Source organism: Elgaria multicarinata, chromosome 2, assembly GCF_023053635.1.
Source record: "Elgaria multicarinata webbii isolate HBS135686 ecotype San Diego chromosome 2, rElgMul1.1.pri, whole genome shotgun sequence".
Taxonomy (NCBI): domain Eukaryota; kingdom Metazoa; phylum Chordata; class Lepidosauria; order Squamata; family Anguidae; genus Elgaria; species Elgaria multicarinata.
Genome location: NC_086172.1, coordinates 91,201,042 through 91,222,677, shown reverse-complemented (window position 1 = coordinate 91,222,677; position 21,636 = coordinate 91,201,042). Strand labels below are relative to the sequence as shown.

General features: G+C 44.4%; 1 protein-coding gene across 2 annotated transcripts in view; it reads left to right on the top strand.

The window, feature by feature from the left end:
- The first annotated feature begins 17,188 nt into the window (after positions 1–17,188).
- Positions 17,189–21,636, top strand: part of CDKN1C (cyclin dependent kinase inhibitor 1C) — a 471,039-nt gene continuing 466,591 nt past the window's right edge. Inside the window, exons 1-3 of one of the 2 annotated variants that reach the window (XR_010025055.1) lie at positions 17,189–18,083; positions 18,665–18,791; positions 19,573–19,677. Coding sequence is in view for 1 of the 2 variants with exons in the window: in XM_063117171.1 (XP_062973241.1) it covers positions 17,468–18,083; positions 18,665–18,786 (738 nt within the window). In the remaining variant the exon portion in view is untranslated. Of the gene's footprint in view, positions 18,084–18,664; positions 18,792–19,572; positions 20,325–21,636 lie in introns of those variants that run through there. The other variant, XM_063117171.1, reaches the window with a different exon arrangement.

The following is a 21,636-nucleotide window of genomic DNA, read 5'->3' as shown; positions in this document are numbered from 1 at the left end:
GTTGAGGCCCATGACACATTCCATATACCATTTTTAACCCTCTTTCAAAGTGTTATAACCTGCTTAGTGTAGATCTGGCCCAAGTTAAAAGTAAGTGTCAAGTAATGCACAATGGGGAAGAAAATCCTAACTTAATACTGGTGGGGTTTGAAATGGTGATGACTAACTAGGAAAAAGATCTTTGAGTCATGGGCCCAATCTACACCAAGCAGGATATAACACTTTAAAAACATTTTGAAAACGGTACAAGTAATGTGTCCTGGGCCTGAACAGTTGTCATAACCATTGTAAACCGTTATAAGCAGTAGTGTAGATCCTGCCATGGTAAATAGCTCAATGAAAACTTCGACTAGTGTGCAGCAGCTGTGAAAAAGATGAATGACATGCTAAGGATCATTAGAAAAGGGACCAAAACTGCCCTTTTAAAAATCTTTTGTGTGATCATACTTTGAATACTGTGTACACTTCTTACTTCATTTTTCATTAAATCTTTACATACCATTTCTCTGGTTGCTCAAAGCAGTTGACAATTTAATAATAAAACATATCGCTAAAACAAAACTTTAAAAAGTTATTGTTGCCCCATCTCAAGAAGGATAACTAAAATGACTGGGGTTTGGAGCAATTTCCTTATGGTGAAAGGCTAAAGCATTTGGGGACTTTTAGTTTGGGGGGGGGGGGAGACAAGTAAAGCAGACTGTGATACAGGCTTCTGAAATGGTGCATGGTGTGGAGAAAGTGGAAAGAGGGACCATTTTCTCTCTTTCTCATAATACTAGAATTAAGAGTGATCCTATAAAATTGATTGGCAGCAGATTCAGGACAGAGTATAGTCCCCTTGAAACATTACTTGCATGAAGAGGGCATCACAGATAATGGGGAGGGGGATGTGCTCCAGTGTCAGGAATACTGTCTGGCCCTGCCTAAGGATGTCCAGGCGTTAGCATGGTTGTCTGCAAGGGGAAAGCCTTTGTGCCTCCTTTCCCTCCCTTAGTTGCTTGCTGGCCCTTCAAGCACAAAAGCTAGGAACAGCACATTCAGATAAACTTGACTTGCCCAACCTGATGCCCTCCAGATGTTTTGGACTACAACTTCCATTGGTCATGATGGCTGCCCAACTATCTCTAAGTAATCCTCTAAAATATGGAATTGTTAGCACTTCGTATCTGGGTCCATTGGCTTTTTTCAAATACAGGAGAGCATTCATGCTCGCTCACGTCAGTCTGCTGCCCTCTTAAGTGGATGATTCAATAAGACCCTGATTAACAAATGTCTGTGCCCGTGTGGAATGGTTACAATAGAGTCTGTTGATTATGTACTCCTGTACTGTAATCTGTATAGGGACTGCAGAGAGAAGCTGATTTTCCCATTACTAAGTTCTCTCCTGGGATGACCTTCTGAAGCGCTGGTGATGTTATGTTGGAAGGATGATTCATCCTATGTCACTGGGAAGGTTGCTAAGTTCTTTCTTATTTCAATGCAAACAAGGGAAAAAATTACATTGGCCCCATTTTAAGATCTATTGCTTTTATTTAATTGCACTTAATTATCTGTATCTCCCTTTTGTACAAAAATTTGTATTGGTCTGTGACCGTAATAAACAATTTACTCATTCACTCAGACAGTCGTCAAGATGGCTGGGGAAAATAAACCCTGGAAAAAAAGGTTGGGCTACAGTAGGAAAGTGCTCATCCCAGGAGGGAGGGGGGAGACTGTGATGATACTGTTGCTGCTCTGCAAAATGCTTGTGTACCTTCTAGGGATGTGTGCCAGCTTTGGCCAAAGCCTGAGCCAAAATTGGACCCCTTTGGGCCATTTCTGGTGCTTTCTGAGTGAAGCAGTCATCCCTCTAAAGCAACCAGAATTGTATCTGGGGCCAGATGAGGCTTCATTATCGATTTGGGCTTCAGAAACACAGACTTTCTATCTCCACTCCAAAAAGTGTCTTTTGGGCCTAATATACAAGCTCCATCACACTGGGGTTAACACGCTCCCTACCTTCACTTCTCCACCAGTGTTTTCATTCCTCAGTTACTTCCTCTTTTCAAAAGAGGAAGTACAGAATGAGCACGAGGCCCCATTGAGTCCGCTGCTCTAATGGTGCTGCTTCTCCTGTACACAGCAGGAGAGAGCAGCAATTCCGAGTTTAAAAAAAACTTGGACTTAGAGCTTCATGCCACATACCTGTTTCCCTCAAATTATCCCCCACAGTGCTAAGCTGTCACCGTTGTTGTTGTTGTTGCTACCAGGTGGCTAGATCCTTTGCATACCAGGAAATGGGATTAAGGGGGGAAATGTAAAAAAAAAAAATCATTAAAAAAATCAAAGGATGACCCAATCCGATTCAAATTTGGTATGCTTAAAGTTCTCCTTCATATCTATTGCTGTGCCAATTTTGATGTCTTTATCTTTAAAGCTTACACAGATGTAAGCATTTGTTTAATTTTTCTTCAAATCCTGCTCCTGCGCCCCAGTGGCCTCTCGGGAAAACAACAAATGATTCGCTCGAAAACTAGTAGCAAAATACGGCGAGGCTTTTGCCTTTGAAGCACAATTAAAGCATGATGCATGGGAGTACTTCACAATAAAAGCAGATTATAAACTGGAAAACTTCAGAGTCCGCACGCAATTCGCAGTGATTGCACAGTATAACGCTGGTGTGATAAAGCTCTTAATGAGTTTTTTTTTGTTGTTGCACAAGGAAGGCCAGGAGGGGTGGAAGGGGCACAGGAGGCAGACAACGTCATGTGAGGAACCTGAGCAAACTCCATGAGTGCTCAGTAATGAGCATGCAATAAAACACTTGTCAAGCAGGATATTTATTTATTTATTTATTTATTTATTTATTACATTTCTATACCGCCCAATAGCCGGAGCTCTCTGGGCGGTTCACAAAAATTTAAAACAGTCAAAGTATAAAACAACAGTATGAAACCATAATATAAAAATACAGTATAAAAGCTCAACCAGATAAAAACAGCAGCAATGCAAAATTACAAATTTAAAACACCAAGTTAAAATTTATTTATAGACTGTTAAAATGTTGGGAGAATAAAAAGGTCTTCACCTGGCGTCTAAAAGCATATAATGTAGGCATATATGTTGCACTATGAAAGCTGTATGAAAGCAGTGTAGCGGTATAAAAGCAGTATGAAAGTGGTATGCGGTATGTGTCAATGGGCCCCAACAGTTGTCAGTGCACTTCAATACCTCTTTAAAGCAGTAGTGTGGCTCCTGCCTTTTATATACTGCTTTCATGCTGCTTTCATTGTACAATATCCTGCTTGGTGTAGGTTAGGCCAATGTTTTGTTTCTCTAAACACTATGAGTGGGAAATGGGGGAAGGAGGAACTTGGTTGACAGGGGTGTTGAAACCCAGGCCCATGGGCCAAATCTAGCTTTCCTCTGATCCTAGTCCATTCCCCTGGAGTTCCCCTGACCCCACCCTTTTTCCTCCAGCCACCAATCATTTGGTAGTTTCCAGGCTTTTGTATGGGTTTTTCCCATTGTAAAATGTTGAAATCCCTCTCCTCAGGCTTAGTTAACAGCAGGAAGAACATTAAGCTAAAATGTGCTGGTATTTTGAGTATATTTATTTATTTATTACATTTATATACCTCCCCATAGCTGAAGCTCTCTGGGCGGTTTACAAAAATTTAAACAGTGAATATTAAAAACAAATATGCAAAATTTAAAACCATAAAAAGCATAAAAACAGACAATACCCATTTAAAACAAATATTCTGTAGTCAGTTACAGTGATTTTGCTCTGACTTTATACTGTTAGTTTTACCCTACCCTGTGCCTGTTTGGTGCACCTGTTTGGTGCATACTGTTTGGTGCATTCTCTTCCCCTCCTTATTGTTTTATTATGATTTTATCAGAATGTAAGCCTATGCGGCAGGGTCTTGCTATTTACTGTTTTACTCTGTACAGCACCATGTACATTGATGGTGCTATATAAATAAATAAATAAATAAATAATAAATAATAATAATAGTTAAAAAAAACGCAGCATATGCTTTTAAATGCCTGGGAGAAGAGAAAAGGCTTGACCTGGCACCGAAAAGATAGCAATGTTGGTGCCAGGCGAGCCTCATTGGGGAGATTGTTCCATAATTGGGGGGCCACCATTGCAAAGGCCCTCTCCCTTGTTGCTATTTTTGGCCCAACCCCTTTTGCTTTCAGCTCTGCTCACCACTGGAATGTGGCCCCCAAGCATTTCTCCGAAATTAGATTAATTTCTTGGGCTGAAAGAGGTTCAAAACCACTGTTTTAATCCTAGGACACATTTTATCAGGGGCTCACTGTGGCGTTACCCACATTTCTATTCCCTTAGGTATGTCTGCATGAGTATGTCTAGAGAGTACAGAATGTTGGACTGAGTGGGTGTGGCTGGTGATGCTGTAGAAAGGTGGGAGGAGTATATATACGGGGGAGCTGAGTGGTCTGAGGTGTTCAGTTGGTGATTGGGTTTGGAGGGTAGATGTGTTTAGCTGTGTGGTTTCTTGTCAGGAGTTGTGTGAGGAATGAGTGAAAATAAGATCATAGGGACTAAGGATTGTTATTATTAGATTTGTTACTACCAGTATTCTTAAGAATAGGCAGGAGTTGAATAGAATTTGAAGGAACTAAGAACTGTAAACCACAATAAACATTTTCTTTATTTTGCTACCATAAAACCATGTGTCAGTTTTGCTGTTTCTCCTGCTCTATTGGTTCATAAATAAACACATTACATTAAACCTTCAGCCTGATATATTCACAGAAAAGCCTTTTCCAAATCTCCTTACCTTTTCCCCTACTATAAGGGAAAGGTTATACTTTTCTTTTTACCCCTTCCTCAGGTATTTAAGTGGTGGTGCTTAGCCTGAGGGAGGTGTGCGCATCAATGCCTTATGTGTAAGGTGGCGGCGTCACACTCACCAATCACAGTGATTTGGGAGAGGGCAAGGACGGGGTTGCAGGAACTTCCCACGCCACCAGGCTTCATGATGAAGAGCTCTTAAACTTGTTTTTAATCATAACTCCCTAATCCCTTTCTGAAATGTTGCAGGTTACTTGCCAGGGGACATCTCAATTGTGTGTGCCATTTTCATACAAATTACTCAATAAAACTTTGGGGGGGGGGAGAAGAGAAGCAAATTATTCCCTCCCGCCCCCAAAATTTGAGGAATCCCCTTCCACACAAACTGCTACACCATCCAACTGCAACTTTGCACTTAGGAACTCCTTTGTGGAGCACTTGGGGACACTTCTAGTTTGTGTTATTTTCAGAACAATAGCACACAACATAGGGAGACAGACACAGCTAGCATTCTGAATTTTGTCAAGCTCATTTCCCTCAGAAGGGGCAAGTTTCATCAGCTCTGTTAAGAATTTCTGTTAAAGTTGACTGTTCCTTTTTTAAAAAACTTTTGTGAACTGCCCAGAGAGCTTTGGCTATTGGGCGGTATAAAAATGTAATAAATAAATAAATAAATAAATCAAAATTTGAAGGCATATAGCACACACACACACAAAAACACCCTGCACCTTTTTCCTGACATTTGGCAAGTGCAAGAAGTTTAGTGACAGGGCCTGTCTGGGAAATATATCTGTCTGGGAAATATATTTCATCCAGGGGCTGGCTATATGCACTCAAAGCCCCACGGTGGCTGCGAATCTGTGCTGCATCAGTTATAAGATGCAGCTGCTGATTTACAGCCACCACAGAGCTTTTCCACAAAGCTGTGCACTAAAAAAAAAAGACATGAATTCACACCAACCTTTTTGGTGGGAGCGAGGTCACCCTGGCTTTTCTGCCATCTGACCTCACTCCATGGCTAATCATGGCTGGTCCTGGCAGAAGGCAACCGGTGATTGGTCACCAGAAGCCAAGAAAGCCAGGAAGAGGGCAAGGGGGGTGGTCCCAGTACCCAGATGACTGCCGGAAACTGGCGCTCTCTCCTTGGTGTTGGGATTGCCCAACACCAGTCTGGATAAGCAAAACTGTGGAGTTTGGGGGGAACACAGTGCCAACTCAGTGCTGTGAAGACAGCCCCCCAGTTTCCTTAGAAAATCCTTTTACAATACAGTCCCATACTTGTCCAGTTAGAAGTAAGTATAAAATTATTTTCCAACAGAGCTTACTTTCAGATAGGTTTGTATAGGATTGTCCTTGTTTTCCCCACACAGCATATCCCTTTTATTCCTTCCACCAGCTTCAGGTCTTTCTTTTGGAGACCATAGCTGTTTTCTGCCTTCTAGCCAATGACAAAAGTAATTTTTGCATGTGTGTTAACACAGGAGGTCTACATAATGTGCAATTGCAACAGAACAGGATTAGTCCTAGAATGATATTAACATCAACAACAAAAACAAAAACAAAAAAACACACATCTTGTTACTGTCATCTGGAAGCATGCCCAGCTAACTAGTTGTAGCAGTTGAGAAAATCCTAGGCGTGTGTGTAAGGAAATGAAGCGATCAAGCTAATGCTTTACTGCTGCAAATACTTCTAACACTGTGTGGTTCACATTTGATCAGTCATAATTTGGATTTAAATTACAGCTGGACAATCCAGGTGTAATTTTCTGTTGTTTTCCCAGGCTAATTGAAGAAGAGACAGTGGCTGGGTTTGGAAGACATGATAATCAACTGGGGGCTGGGGAGGTAACTGTTGGTTGAGTTGATTATTGTGTCGTGGGGGGGGGGGGGGAAACACACAACACACACAATGGACAGTACATTATTGTTTTGAATTAAGCAACACAGAAAAACAACAGGCTGCTCTGTTGTTTATCTATTAATCAATCGACTTAAATGTCATGTGGAGGGCTCTACCCCTCCATCGAGTGCACCATTCCATTGGCCACAGAGTTCTCTGGCAGGAACAGCCGAAAACACCCCGGCTGCTACTGTACAGCTGGCAGAACTCGCAATGGCTGATGGGATGTGGCTGGGAGGACTCAGGGAGGAGCACCAGCAGCCCAGAAGGACGCTGGGACTCTCAGCCGCACAACAGGGGTGGTGCAACATGTCGTGTGGGGAGTACAGGGAAATTAATGCACAGTGAGTGCGTTATTAACCTCTCTGGTGCCTAATATGTCGTCTGAACTCAGCCAGTATGTTTGGCTTTCTGGTAGAGTACAACTACTGCTGTCCTCTTGGGTACAAGAGAATGAGGAACACACAGCCACTATTTTTCAGTGCAAGAGAATGAGGGATACTTTTCTCCTCTACCTGGGGGCAAAATGGAGGAGTTGCAATGGAGAGGCAGTGGAAACAGTACTGAAACGAAGTACTTTACTGCTACAGTTAATCTGGTCTCAATCCAAATTTGGTCTATCCATGTTTACATGAGAGTAAAAGGTAAGAGAAGCCTCAACTACATGCTACACTATTAACATTAAGGATAGGATATTATATCAGTCTCATATAATTACACTGTACCAGCATTTATAGCTAATGTTATCCAAATAACATCATATATTTCCTTCCCAGCTTTCTCCTGGCCCATATTGTATTTCTATGATGGTGTGACGCAGACCATATTTATTACAAGATCCTAATCTCGTAGGACTAAATAAAATCTTTTGTTTCAACATGTGAAGAATTTTTATAAGAGCTACGGAACACTGTGCTATTATGCTCTTCAAGTGTGACATCAAAATGAAAAATAAAGTAAATAGACATAACAATATTATGGAGAATCAATAGGTCCTGAGGAGAAAGATCGTTTAAATGTTGTATACATTTTAAAATAAGCATGTGTTATGTAATATAATGTTATTTGGATTGTGTATAGTAAGTGTGATAGAGGAAAAGGTTGGCAGTTTACCTCTGAGGCCTAAACAATTACATTGTATACAGTTGGCAGTCTGCTAAGTATCAGCATAACTATTACCAAGGAAGTGACTATAGGCCTAGTAGATTTACAGTTAAGTCCAGTTGTTTTTATACTGGACAGTGGAATAAAAAAAGACAGACTCTGATTGATCCTTTAGAGAATATTCTGTCTACACCCATTGGTTCTTAGGTTTAGGCCAATGGACTGACAGTATTAGATGTGTTCAAATGTTATTGGTCAGAAGGTTCTGGCTGAAGAGTATAAAAGGGCAGCCAGCAAAAGTTGGAAGCTGCAGCTTCCCTAACTTTAGAACAGTTGTTGGTACAGAAGCTGTGAAGATTTGCTGGAGAGGAAGATTTTATCAACAGTTCTACAGAGAAACTTCTGGACATGTTGTCAGCTGAAGGCAGTTAGCGTGAAGAAGAGAGTCTTTGGGAAAAGGAAACCGAGAGACGTATTTCATGCCAAGCAGTCCCTGACTAGGTAGAAGATGACTTCAAGTGAAGCTGGATTGCCTGGTGAAGAACATTTGTCTCAAGGAACTGTGTGTTTTATGGGAAAGACAACTGAGAGAATTATTTAGTCCTATAGCAAATTAATTAGGATGCAATCCTTTCGACTGAACTCTGAGGCGTCCAATATTTATATCCCCTGCCAGGCTGAAGCCACCAGGGCAGAAGGAGCAGCAGAGGCAATCTTTGCTTCTCCCTCCACAGTCTTTGGCAGTTTTCACTAGACAGACGTTTTAGCCCATCTAGCAAGGTCACTTTGCAAGGGGAGGGAAGAAGGCTAGAGGAGGCTCAGGATATCTTGTATCCTGGCTTCTCCAGTCTCCTCTTCTCCCTGCCCACTGGAATGCCCCCTTTCCTCCTCTTCTGAGGTTGCTTTTCCAACCTTGGAGGGTAGCTGGAGCATTCTGTGCTGGCTACAAGGGAGAAGGAGTTTTTTTTTCTTTTTCCAGATCTCCAAACACCCCCTTCCAAGATTGGAGTGCTGCCTATGACCTCAGAAGGGTTTCCCTAGGCAATTTTATGACAGTAGACATGCAGAGTGGGGCAAGTAGAGTCTGGGTCTGATGTCAACTGTTGGAGGACACCAGGTTGGAGAAGGCTGATGTAGCATGAGGCCTGCACTGCTGCCTGTTCCTCAGCTCCGCAAACTAGAGGCCAACACCATCCAAAGCACGGGGTCTCAGACCAGACTGGAAACGGCGCCAAAGGTATGGCTGCAGTTGAAAATGATAGCTGGTTCCCTCCACTTCCTGCTCCAAACATCTACTGAGACTTAAGCCGGACAAACATCTGCAAAGCAAGGCTCAGAGGACGCAAGACTAAATCACTCAGCAGCTTCTGGCCCTGTGCCACCCCCTTAAAGCCCTTCTGTCCTATCAGCCATTAATTGGTGAGCATCTAGAGGGCTACAAGTTGCCCATCCCTCCTCATTTAAAGTGTGGGAGATCCTAAGAGCAAAAGGGCAAAAGGTGACAAGAAGAGATAGCTGTAGGAGAGGATAACAATGCATTCAGTGTCGTATTTTCTGTGTGCAAATGACCTCTCAAAATGCTCCACCTTGGCAGAGAAATTGTGGACAGAAACAATTTCATCAAATTTCTCCAGGGAGAGGAGAAATTCTCAATAGTTTCTCACAGGTAGCGTTTCAACATGTGAAGAACCATTGGCAGGTTGTGTAGCATAATTTCTTCCTTTTCCCATAAGGCTTTTAAAAAAGTGCTACCACTGCAAGCATCAACCGTGCTGACAGACTGGCCTCCATTTTGCATCTACCACAGTGCTGGGGCAGTGTTGTGTCAAACTCCAGGGAAGGTGCGGAGCTAGTGCTTTGCCTAAATTTGTCCTCCAATTTCCTGAAAGTTGTCTTCCCTCATGAAAGAGGTCTCCATTCTTCTTCCTCACTCTCAGAGTGTTTTATAATTTATTTTTGAGATGCTTTTGAGCTTACCAAATGACTGCAAGGTGGCTGAGCGTGTTATGTGTGTTTTCTTTCTACTACACACCTCTCCATTGCTCTGCAGCCTCCCAGGCTGCTTGTACTTCTTTACCTGAAAAAGCCTTATGGGAGAGATTATCTCATGATATCTTCCCCTGGGCTTTAACTGAAGTGTAGGAAGCTGAGGAGGCTACAGGCTGCTAGAGAGATGATTGCGCAGTGACAAACAGGTCACTTGACCATACTCTTTGGCCACCTTCTAAATAAGATAAGCACAAGAAACTCAAGCCAACCCATGAGAATTTCCCTGAAATGTTCTTCACCATTGAATTTCTTTTCAAAAGCAATTTATTTTCTTTCTCATGGAATAAGAATGGTCAAAAAATGTGGGAGGAATTGATGGTACAGCACTAGTATTTTCTATCAACAACAAGCATTGTTTTCCAACTTCCAGTTGATGCTGAAGGTCTGATGCGATTTCCTGATATAAGGAAAACTGAAACTGTTCCAGTGGCCCTGTTGAGTCCAGCTGGAAAGCTGTATTTGCACCACCAGCATATTCAGGCACTTCTACCACATAAATGTTTTGCATTGTCTTTCTATGTTTACCATGAAGTGTCATCAAGTTAGCAATAGAAGAATTAGTAACATGCATTCTGCTTCATTTTGCCTCCTCTGCAAAGTCTTCAAAGAAAACCTGAAACATCCAGCTTCTTGGAAATTAATATTAAGTCATTACCTGATGGTAATGTGAAGTTAATGTTAGGTTAATTACTTAACGTTAAATCATTAACATTGGACTGGTTTCTTTCCGTATCTGAATCTGATTATGGAGACATCTTAAGTGCTCAGTCCTCAGAGTGACTGACTGTGCTGGCAAATGAATGTTTATGGTACCGCTTAACTGCTGCTCCTGATGTCAGGAGTGGCTTGGAGTATTATAGTCAAAGAGCATTGGCATCCATTAGAATTAACAACTCTCAAAACACCAACGTGGAGGAAAATTATATTGCAATTCTGGATGTAGTTAACAGTGATGGGCAAAGTGATATAGAAGATATGACCTCTTTTCTTTCTTTCACTCTCTCTCTCTCTCTCTCTCTCTCTCTCTCTCTCTCTCTCTCTCTTTCTTTCTTTCTTTCTTTCTTTCTAGTCTCATGCAAAACAAAGCAAGTCCATTAAAGGCACTTGGTTATAGAGCTGGACAAGGTAAAGTGGCAACAGTGGTAGCTGGATGTCTGTCAATGCAATTCTAAGGGAGTAGATGAGAGTGAAGAGAGTTCTAAAGCCAGTCAAGGTGAGAGATCTTCCAGGTGAGTTTGTGACAGGTGTATAAAATCCCTTCATTGAAAGAAATGTGGGGGATTAAGGGGCCTGATCTGCCCCACCTATTTTGGGGATTAATGTGAGCTGCTGCTGGTGGTAGATATATTCCTGCAGAGCTTTCTGTGGATGTGGCTTCCAGTGGAAAGGTGCCTCTACCCCATCTTAACCCAGAGGATGTGGAGTTTAGGATTGTCCTGCCCTACTCAGCGTCAGCCTTAAATATATTTGGTGTTTGTTTGTTTGTTGTAAGGATGGCAGAGGCTCAGCTTCACTTTATTCTGTGATCAATTATGTACTGTGATCTCAATAACAATTATTCTGAGATCTCACCTTGGCAAAATGACTACTGGCCTTCTTGATTGTTTAAGACAAGCCAGAGCTAAACAATGAAGCAAATGAAGTAAATAATGATTGCACAAATAAATGGTTACAGTGATGAGGTAGTCATCATGAGTAGGAAATATTAATGTTGCCTTTTCTAGCTCATTTCACCTCTCCCTGCCAGAAGGAACACATTGCTCCAACTGACAGGGAGATACTTTTCTCCTTCTTTCATGATTCCAGAACCTGGGGTCATCCCATGAAACTGGGAGATTCAGAACAGATAAAAGGAAGTACTTCTTCACACAGTATATAATTGAACTATGGAATTCACTACCATAAGCTGCAGTGATGATCACCAATTTGGATGGCTCTAAAAGAGAATTCAACAAATTCATGGAAGTAATCAATGGCTCCTGGGCCTTGTCTATATGCCCTGTTTAACCCATGGTGGCTGTGAGTTGGCACTGCATTGTTTATATGATGCAGCTGCTAACTTGCAGCCACTACAGGCTTCCCCCTGAAACTGCACATTTTAAAAGACACTGACTTAACATGACATTTTCCTTTGTTCCGTGGTCCCCACCTTCTTTGTTCCATCTATTGATGGTGACCTTGCTTCAGATTGAGGCTAAGTGCATTCCGGGGGTGGATCGAGGCACTAGGTTGGTCGCAGGAAGCATGTGAAGGCTAGGCAGAGGGCAGGCTCGACAAGCTGAATGGCTACCAGTGCTGCGGCTTTTTCAGCTGGAAACCCCATGCTTCCTTCCTGCCATCAAGATTTGCCACTCCCACCCCACAGCTGTGATGCTGTGGGGTTTTGAGGGACAAGTGGAAAAGCGTAATCATCAAGACACCCCCCCCTTCATAGTCATGACAGCTGTATGCTACCTCCAGTATCAGAGGCGGTATACCTATGCACACTAATTTCTGGGGAACACCCAGGTCCTACTTCCGGGTTTCCCACAGGCAGCTGATTGACCATGGTGTGAACAGAATGCTGGACCCTTGATCTGATCCATCAGGGCTCTTATGGATCAGTTCCCTAAGACTGCAGACTGGTTTCATCCATCATCCAGAGGCTACTAGGAAGCTTTACCCTTTGCCTCCCAAGAAGAACATTTGGCAAGGAGGAGACCAACCTGTCCCCATACATTGGCCGGAGAAGAAACAGCTGCGGGGAGCTTGTTTCACCCATCTTTGCAGGAAAGAACACCTATAAGAACTTTGAACCTTATTGCCTGAGGTTTTTTTCTTCCTCCCTCCCAATCCTTTTCCCTTTTGTGTCATATCTTTTAGATGGTAAGCCTGAGGGCAGGGAGTGTCTTATTACTATTCTGTGTAAACTGCTCTGGGAGTCTGTTTTAATTTATTATTTATTACATTTTTGCTGGTGGGTGGGGTAAAAGTGCTGTAAATACATAACAAACAATAGAACTTGTAGATTTTTTCATCACTGACCTGACAGTGGGCAACCCCAATGCCTCCAGATTAGCCACATTAGTCAAAGGGGCTGTGTAGTACCCAACAAGGTAATGTGATGGGAGCAATATCGGAGACAAGCCACCCAGGTGCCTGCCATTTAAGCCATCTGTGGAGCCAATTATGTTAGCACACGCTTATTTGGGGATGGGGGCAGACATTCACTTGGCTCAAAAATTCACTTGGTTTCACTTCTGTTACAAGTGACATACAGCATAGTTGACTTAACTACCTTCACTTGCCTTATCCAGGATGTTAATTGTTCCCGGATACAGGTCCGCATCTCTATTGGATAGGAGAACTCACCAGGCACCAAGGAAAACCAAAGAGGAAACAAAGCTTAGTTTGTAGGACTTACACTTTATTGGTTAATCATTACCAAGTCTTGGAACAAAAGGAAAAAAACTGACTTCTTTTGGCAGACGACCAATTGTTAAAAGGATAACCGTGTACCATGATCATTTACTCTCTTGAGGCTGGATTGGCTCTTGTCCCATCTCCTTTGTGGAGAAAGTCTGATAGGTTGTTAAATCAAAGGAATTAATATTTCATCACCTGTTCTCCCCCCCCTCCCGAAGGTCTGGTTGGATGACTGACCTTTCTTCTTTCTGCCCCATCAAAAACCCTTCCGACAGAGGTTTACATCTTGCCTAATGAGGTGCGTTGTCAGTGCCAATGAACCATGATAGCCTTTTTATGAACTGTTCACTGAACAGCATCTTTCTGGCCTGCAGGCCTTCTTGCAAATGGCCATATGGTCCTCCTGGAACTTTCATTTCAAGGAGAAAAACCCACAAACCAAGGCTATCATGACATTTGCCCCAATGGCTATTTTAATGCCAGAGTCCAAATGATTCCATTGGATTGTAATACCTTCAGTCATCTTGAATCCTGCTGCTCTTGTTCAAATCTTTTCTACTAGAGAGAGCTTTGTGCTGATGACAGGATGATAGGTTTACCATGAGTAGATGGAGCTCTTGTGCTATGCCCAGGAAGGAGCAATGTTTTATCGGCTCACAGCTCAAGGGAAGCTATTAAAATGGGAATCCCAGGGATCTTCCATCAGAGTTTATAAGTCCAGTTTAAGTAGAGTCCTGCAGAGCCCTTAAAGTGCAATCTTATGCAGGTTTAGAAAGAAAAAAAGTCCAGCATTATCCAGTCAGCCATGCTGGGAGTTGTAGGACTTTTTTCTGTCTAAACTTGCTTAGGATTGCACTCTTAAATACTAAGGTGCTGTATTCATGGTGCCGAGTTCCCCCTAAACCCCAAGGTTTTGCTCCTGAAGGGTGACATCAGGTAATCTTATGAGGGAAGGTTACAACAGCTAGGATTGTTTAGCTTGGAAAAAAAGAGGCTAGGGGGAGACATGATAGAGGTGTACAAAATTATGCATGGTCTGGTGAATGTGGATAGGGGAGACATTTTTCTCCCTCTCTCAAAATACTAGAACTCAAAATACATGGGTCATCCCATGAAGCTGATTGGTGGGTGATTCAGGCCAAATAAAAAGAAGCATTTCTTCACACAATGCATAGTTAAAGAATGGAATTTACTACCACAAGATGTAGTGATGGCCACCAATTTGAATGGCTTTAAAAGGGAATTGGATAAATTCCTGGATGAAAAGGTGATCAGTGGCTACTAGCCCTGATGCCTATGTGCTACCTCCAGTATCCAAGGCAGTAAGCCTATATGCACCATTTGCTGTGGAACATGGGTGGGAGGGTGCTGTTGCACCATGTCCTGCTTTGTTGGGCCCTGGTCAAAAGCTGGTTGGCCACTGAGTGAACAGAGTGCTGGACTAGATGGACTCTTGACCTGATCCAGCATACCTCTTCTTATGTACTTAATCCCCATACCAAGGAGGGAGTGCAGGGTTTCCCAGTCATCTGGGTACTGAACCCCCCCCCCACTTCTTGGCTTCTGGTGACGAATCACCAGATGCTATCCTAACAGAATGCCCCCCCCCCCCCAAATCAACCACAGAGCAGGGTTAGATGGCAGAAGAGCCAGGGCAACCTTGCTCCCACTAAAAAAGTCAGGGTAAGTCCCTGACTTCTTTTACTGCGTGGCTTCGCATAAAAGCCCCATGGTGACAGCAAGCCTGTGACTGCATCATATAACTGACACAACACTGATTCGCGGCCACCGTGAGTCTTTGAGCATATATAAACAGCCCCTAACAAACATATTGTGGCACAAGCGCTCAGAGGTAAGCGGCTACTTCAGCTGATGTGGGAAGAGCCCTCTCTGAAAAAAGCAGCCATAGTAACAGTTTTCCTGTGGTACAGCATGTGCTTTGCATGCAGAAAGCCCAAATTCAATCCCTAGCAACTCCAGGTAGGTCTGAAAAACCTCCAGCTTGTAATCCTGGAAAGCCACAGCTAATCAGTGGTGACAATACTATGCTAGATGAACCAGTGGTCTCAGCTTCCTATATTCCTAAGTGGGATCTTGGTAGAAATGCCCCACTTGCCCATCATAGGCCGTAGCTAGACCTAAGATTTATCCCTGGATCGTCCAGGGGTCAAACCTGTTCATCTAGGTGACACACAGGGGATCCAGTGCTCAGGCAGGGCTGAACCCTGGATGATCCCAGCATAAACTTTTCTTTTCCCTGTAGCTTTTAAATATTGAGTTTGTTCTGACTCTATACTGTTAGCTTCACCCTAACCGGTGCCTGTTTACACTTCCCTGTGCCTGTTTGCATTCTCTTTCCCTCCTTATTGTTTACTACAACTTTATTAGATTGTAAGCCTATGTGGCAGGGTCTTGCTATTTCCTGTGTAATCTGTACAGCACCATGTACATTGATGGTGCTATATAAATAAATAAATAATAATAATAATAAACCTTAGGTCTAGATATGGCCATAGATTGCCACCTTTGCTGCTGTAGTTGAAACCCCTATATCTGAATGGCTGTGATCAGAGCTGCTCTGGAAGCAGAACTATTGTTTGAAACCACAGAAGGCAATGAGCCAAACAATAAACATTGGAGAGAATTGACCCACAGCTTCCCAGTTTTTGCGCAACACCAGAGCTACAATCCCAACAATGAATAACTTCAAAAACAACAAATCAACTAACATTGCACACTATATTTTGCACACTGTATTGGGCGGGTGGGTGAATTTATTTATTTTATTTATTTATTACATTTCTATACCGCCCTCTCTTCGGGTGAAGGGGGAGGACTGTTCAAAAGTACCTGATTCATAGGGAAAGTAGAATCCCAGGCACATGTGGAGCTTGGATACTCCTAACTGAAAAACAAAAACAAATGGTGGGGCTTCTCTCTTTGGCAAGGATGGATCATCAAAGAAAAAAGTAGAGAAAACATCTCATGGCTGTGGCATAGCTCGAAGCTCTGCATCAAACTCCATCAGGACGCCTCAGCCTTCCCTGAGAGCCAAGCGATTCCACTCCCACCCCATTAACCACAGGCAGCAACGTTTGCAATGACCTGCAAAAAACGTAACGCACAAATCGGTTAATCTTCGGCAACTCAATCTAGTGAAGATTACAACCTGGCTTGTATTCGGTGGGTTTATTTTAATGAAAGGAGACAAAGAAAGGGGACAAAATGTTGCTTGATTTCCCTACTCCAATTCAAAACCTAGCAAGTAACTTCTCCTCTTGCTTCCAAGATGCTGAACACACACACGGATTAATCCAGTCCGTCTCCCCTTTCGAAATCCGTGTTTTCTCTCTCCCTAACGTTCCTCTACGTTCAGCGCCCCATTGTAAATAAGCTTTGTTTTCTTCACAAAGCCGTTTGCAATTTTACTTTGTTCGACTGTTCAAATGTTGGGTGGAAAAGCGGTTTACTGTTGCAAACAGAGAAGAAAGAAAGAAAAAACCCGAACAACTCTACACTTCTGTGCTTACACTAGTGCCCATCAGTGTTGTGTAAAAAAGAAAAGAAAAAAGAAGCAATGATGATAACAAAAAATGCGATTGCAAAGAAGCGGCCGTCTCCGACTGCAAACAAAGGGAGCAGTGCGCTCTACGTGGGCTGGTGTCATGTTACTCAACCATCTCTTTAAATCGCTAGATACTGCCTCCCCTTTCTCTCTCCGTCTTCTCCTCCCCCCCGATTCCCCACTCTAAACAGAGCCGTGACGGACAAGCACGCGATCCAATGGCAAGGACTTAAGCACTTTTGGCGCCTTGCCACAGTTCGCTCTCCACCCAATAACGACCGTGAATAGGCGGAACGACGCCCTGGGTAGAATGGAGCGTCTACCAATAGCAGGAGTGTTATTGCAGAGAAATAGTATTATGCTAATCGATGTTTTGCTCGAACTCACTCGGTGAGAGCTTTAAAAAGCGGGGCAACCCCAGGCAGGCTGTTAGAAGCGGAGCCAGGTTACGTGAGAGGGAATTCGGGCGCAGGCAGGTTGTTCTGCCCCGAAGAGCGGCGAGAGCGCAGCTTCCCTGTCCAACGCTGTGATTTGGATTTGCAAAGGCGCCCGGACCCGCTCCCCTTTTCCGCCTGCCCGGGCGAAGGAAGGAACCTGCCCGCTCCTTACTACCCGCCGCCGCCGCCGCCACGACCATGTCCAATGTACACCTCTCGAGCGCCTCGGCTCTGGAGCGCCTGGCGGCTCGTCGGACTTTTCCGTTGCACGCCCGCACCGGGGTGTGCAGGAACCTCTTTGGCCCGGTGGATCACGACGAGCTCAACCGGGAGCTGAAGGGCAAGTTGCGGGAGATCTGCGAGGACGGCCAGAGGCGCTGGGACTACAACTTCCAGACCGAGACACCGCTGGCCGGCTCGGGCAGGCTGCAGTGGGAAGAGGTGGAGGGCGATTCGGTGCCCGCTTTCTACCGGGAAACGTTGCAGGTTGGGAGGTGCCGCTTCCCGGTGTTGGTGATCCGAGCGAAGCCGCCTTCGCCGCCGCCGGGCAGCGCGGAGGCGCCTCCGCAGACGGAGCCCAGGGACTCTCCGCAGCAGGAGACGGGGCTTTCTTCTTCGAGCCCCTCCCCGCTGAGCCCGCAGGGCAAGACGGCCACCTTGGAAAGCACTATGTCGGCGGCGGGCGAGGAACGCCTCAACCAGGAGAACCGGGCCGATCCGCTCAACAATTACTCAGGGATTACAATCAAGCCTGTCCCGTGTGCCGCTGCGGCTCTCAAAAGGGCATCGTCCGCCAGCGTAGCTCACATCACAGGTAAGCACGGCCGCCATCGGCTTGCGTTGCACTTGTGCCTCTGGGCGGCGGCGGGGATGGGTGGGGGAGCGACACCAAGCTGGTCCCTCCCGCATTAAAACCACTTCTCCCGCAGTTACAGGGGCCGAGTGTCGCTCTTCCCCTGTGCCCAATCTCGTGCGTGCCCTAGCGGGTGTCTAGAAACGTCGCCCGGAGGCGCTGGCGCTGTTTAAGATTCCGCGCAGGTCCCTGGGGCTGGGCTGGGCTGGGCTGGGCAGGAAAATGCTTACGCAGCACCTCGCGTTCTGCAGGCGAGCCCGCCGCCGCTGCCTCCTTTGGCGACGTAAACAAACCCGGGCAGCAGCTGCAGAGCTGCTCGCCGGCAGACAGGGGGAGCCAAGAGCTCGGCCGCGGCCGTGCGCGTCGTAGCCCAGTAGGGCGGGTCGCGGAGCGATTGTTTTTCTGCCGGTCGCGACTTGGATGGGGTGTGTCTCTCTTTCAGACTGAAGGCTTTTGGCTCAAGTGACCTTCTTAAAACAACACACACGAACACGCCACTAATTTCTCTTCTCTCCCCCCTCCCTCCTGGCTCCGCTCCCCAGATTTCTTCGCAAAGCGGAAAAGAATCGTAGAGTCGAGAATGGCCGGGGATCACGCCAGCGCGTTGCCAGCTTCTGTCACTGCTGTCCCCTCCGAGAAGACACCCCGGAAAAGGCTCCGATGAACGAGGTGAGCTAATTGATCCTTCCCACCAGACACACGTTTCGGCCCTTCTTTTATGACTTCAAGGGAGGGGGGAGGAGAGGCGGGGGTGGGGATGATTCCTGATCTGCGTTGGGATGAAACTCGGGGGCGGAGGGGGCTGAGCGTAGTAACTTCAACTTGGTCGGCGTCTAGAGTTTCAGGGGTGGGGCCTTGTGAGCGACGGAGCCACGGGGTGAGGCCGCTTGCAAAGCTGGCCGAGATTGGTTGGGAATGGCGCCTCTTACCTAAAACTAAAACCCGCGGGCTGACACTCGCAGGAGAAGTATCCGGACTGGTCAGGTGTGTGCCTGGTCTCTTCCTTGCCCGCCCGTTTAGAGTAACGTCCTGATGTCCGCTATTGTGTGGCGTCCAAGCCAAACACTCCCCAGACTCTGCAGCTCTTGCTGACTCATCTGCTGATTTTAGTGGGAGGGAAGATAGGGAGAGGTTGGCCAGTGTCTTCTGGATTTCCTTTGTACTGCGTAAATGGCCAGAGGCGAGACAGTTCTCAGAAGTGCCTAAATTCCAGAATGAGAGAGCTAAGGAGTTTGATTTTGTAAGTTGCCCAATGCCTGGAAGAAGGAAACTTGTGTCCAGGGATGTGTGGGGCCTTAATCAGTTTGGGCACTTCTGAGAACTGTTACTCCTTGGTCATCTGCTGCATTTAGTGCCTTACCCTTGTGGCTTTTGTATTCCTTTGTATCTATCTGCCAGTAACTCCGTTTTCTGTGCAAGTTTACTTACTAGCGGTGATTTTCTCTTGCAGATTTTGCACTATATTACACCGAAGTGATTGTTTCCTTGGAAACACCAGAGCTTGAGAGAGACCTTTTCTCTCCACATGTCAAAGGGACTGGCAAGAGAGACCAGAGTGTGGAAGAAGAGTTGCCTGATTTTTATTTTTTGCTCTTGTTCCTCTTCTTCCACCCGTGCCCCAGAAGGAACTGCTTGTACTTCCATGTAGCAAAAGTGGCTGATGACAAGCCACCTGACGGAGCAGTGTTAATTTACAACTGTGCAATGTATTATGTGTTCAATATTAAAAAATGTATTATGCCTAATGTGAGTACACTGGCCAGAAGTGTAAAAGCTTTAAAGTCACTTATATAAATGTTTAATCTCTGCTGATTTCTCAGTACAAAAAATAAAAAAATGTATATTTGTAAAAAAATAAAAATACAAACAACTTAAGAGTTATACTAACTTATATTTTCTATTTATGTCAAAAGGCGGATAACTTCGGCTGATACCCAGTAGTCTGTTCTGTGTTTTTGGTTTTGTTTCTTATTTGGTTAAGCCAAAGGGCACTATATATTTGCTTTTTGTTGTTATTTACAAAAATGTAAAATTATTTTTATAGTGGGTTTTTTGCATTCACAAAATGTAGCTATGAATCAAAATTACTTTAGTTATTACTTGAAAGAAATCTGATAACAATGGTTCCTGAGCCGGTCTGTACCACTGCCATTGCAAATTTATGCCACAATGTTAAAATAAAAAGGAATCCAATGTCAATGAGCCTTGGTTTCTATAGCTTTTCTCCTTGAGTGGTTTTAATTAGAACTCACACACACCTCTTCATTTTCTTTCACTTTTAAAAACACATTTCATAATTTCCAATATTACACAATTACCATTTGTTCCTTACATAATAGATGGCCATCAGTCCCTGCATGCATGGGATGAAATCCAGCTGTGTTCATCTGCAGACAGAATGTAAAACACCAGCAAATTGGATTTCCCCCCCCCCACTCGCCACAGCTTCCTAAATCTGCTCTGGAAGTTTGGGGAAATCGCCAGAATATTGTGTGTGCATGTGTGTAGAGGACTCTAGGGATGAGAGGGAGGACTGGACGGGGATGTTGGATAAGAAACTTGATATCCTGACAGTTAAGATAAAAATAAATTTAGGCTGCAATCCTATGCATACTTGGGAGAGAGCACCATTGAACTGAATTGGGCTTCCTCAGAGCAGACTTGGGAGAGAGCACCATTGAACTGAATTGGGCTTCCTCAGAGCAGACTTGCAGACTTGGGAGAGAGCACCATTGAACTGAATTGGGCTTCCTCAGAGCAGACTTGCATTCTAAATGTAATCCTATGCATTTAGCACTCGAACAACTTCATAACAAGTTTGGATGCAGACAATTTTGCTACATAACATGCAGGAGCATTCAAAACATTTTTTTTGCAACATGGTGTGTTACTTTGATTGACATTAGCCAAAAAAAGTGAACACCACGAGCCCCAATTCCATTGAAATCAATGGCACAAGTAATCTGTATAACAGATAAATCCCACTGACAGTGGCTTGTTAGATATGGTTCATGCTTTCTAGTGTGTATTTCCTATTATCTGGTTATTAAACAATCCATTGCTTGAATTATATCAAGCTACTGGTTACCATTTGGAGACTCTACCTACTGGTCATCTGTTCATACAAGACCCAATGAGTTTACACTATTAAGAGTACAACCCCACCCCATTAGTCTAATAGCCACAGTTGCCAAGAACTAGTTGAGGCTTTCTCAGTAACAAGCTTGATTTGCAAAAATAAGCAAGTGAAGCTTTTCCTGGCATGGAGATCAATACTTTTCAGCTGCTACTTACTGCAGATTGAGTGGCTGCAAAGACTGGTTGAAAAGTTGGTGACCTTGCTAGCACCCTGAGTCCCACACACCCTTTTGGAAGGAAGGGGAACTGACTTCAGTAGCAGTGATCTCGAGCTTAGAGTATTTACAATTTGAGGTGTAAAGCCTCAGGAGGTTAACTGGTGCTCAGCTGCTAAAGGCACAGCATGACTGCTATTAACCCATTCCTTGGATGTGTC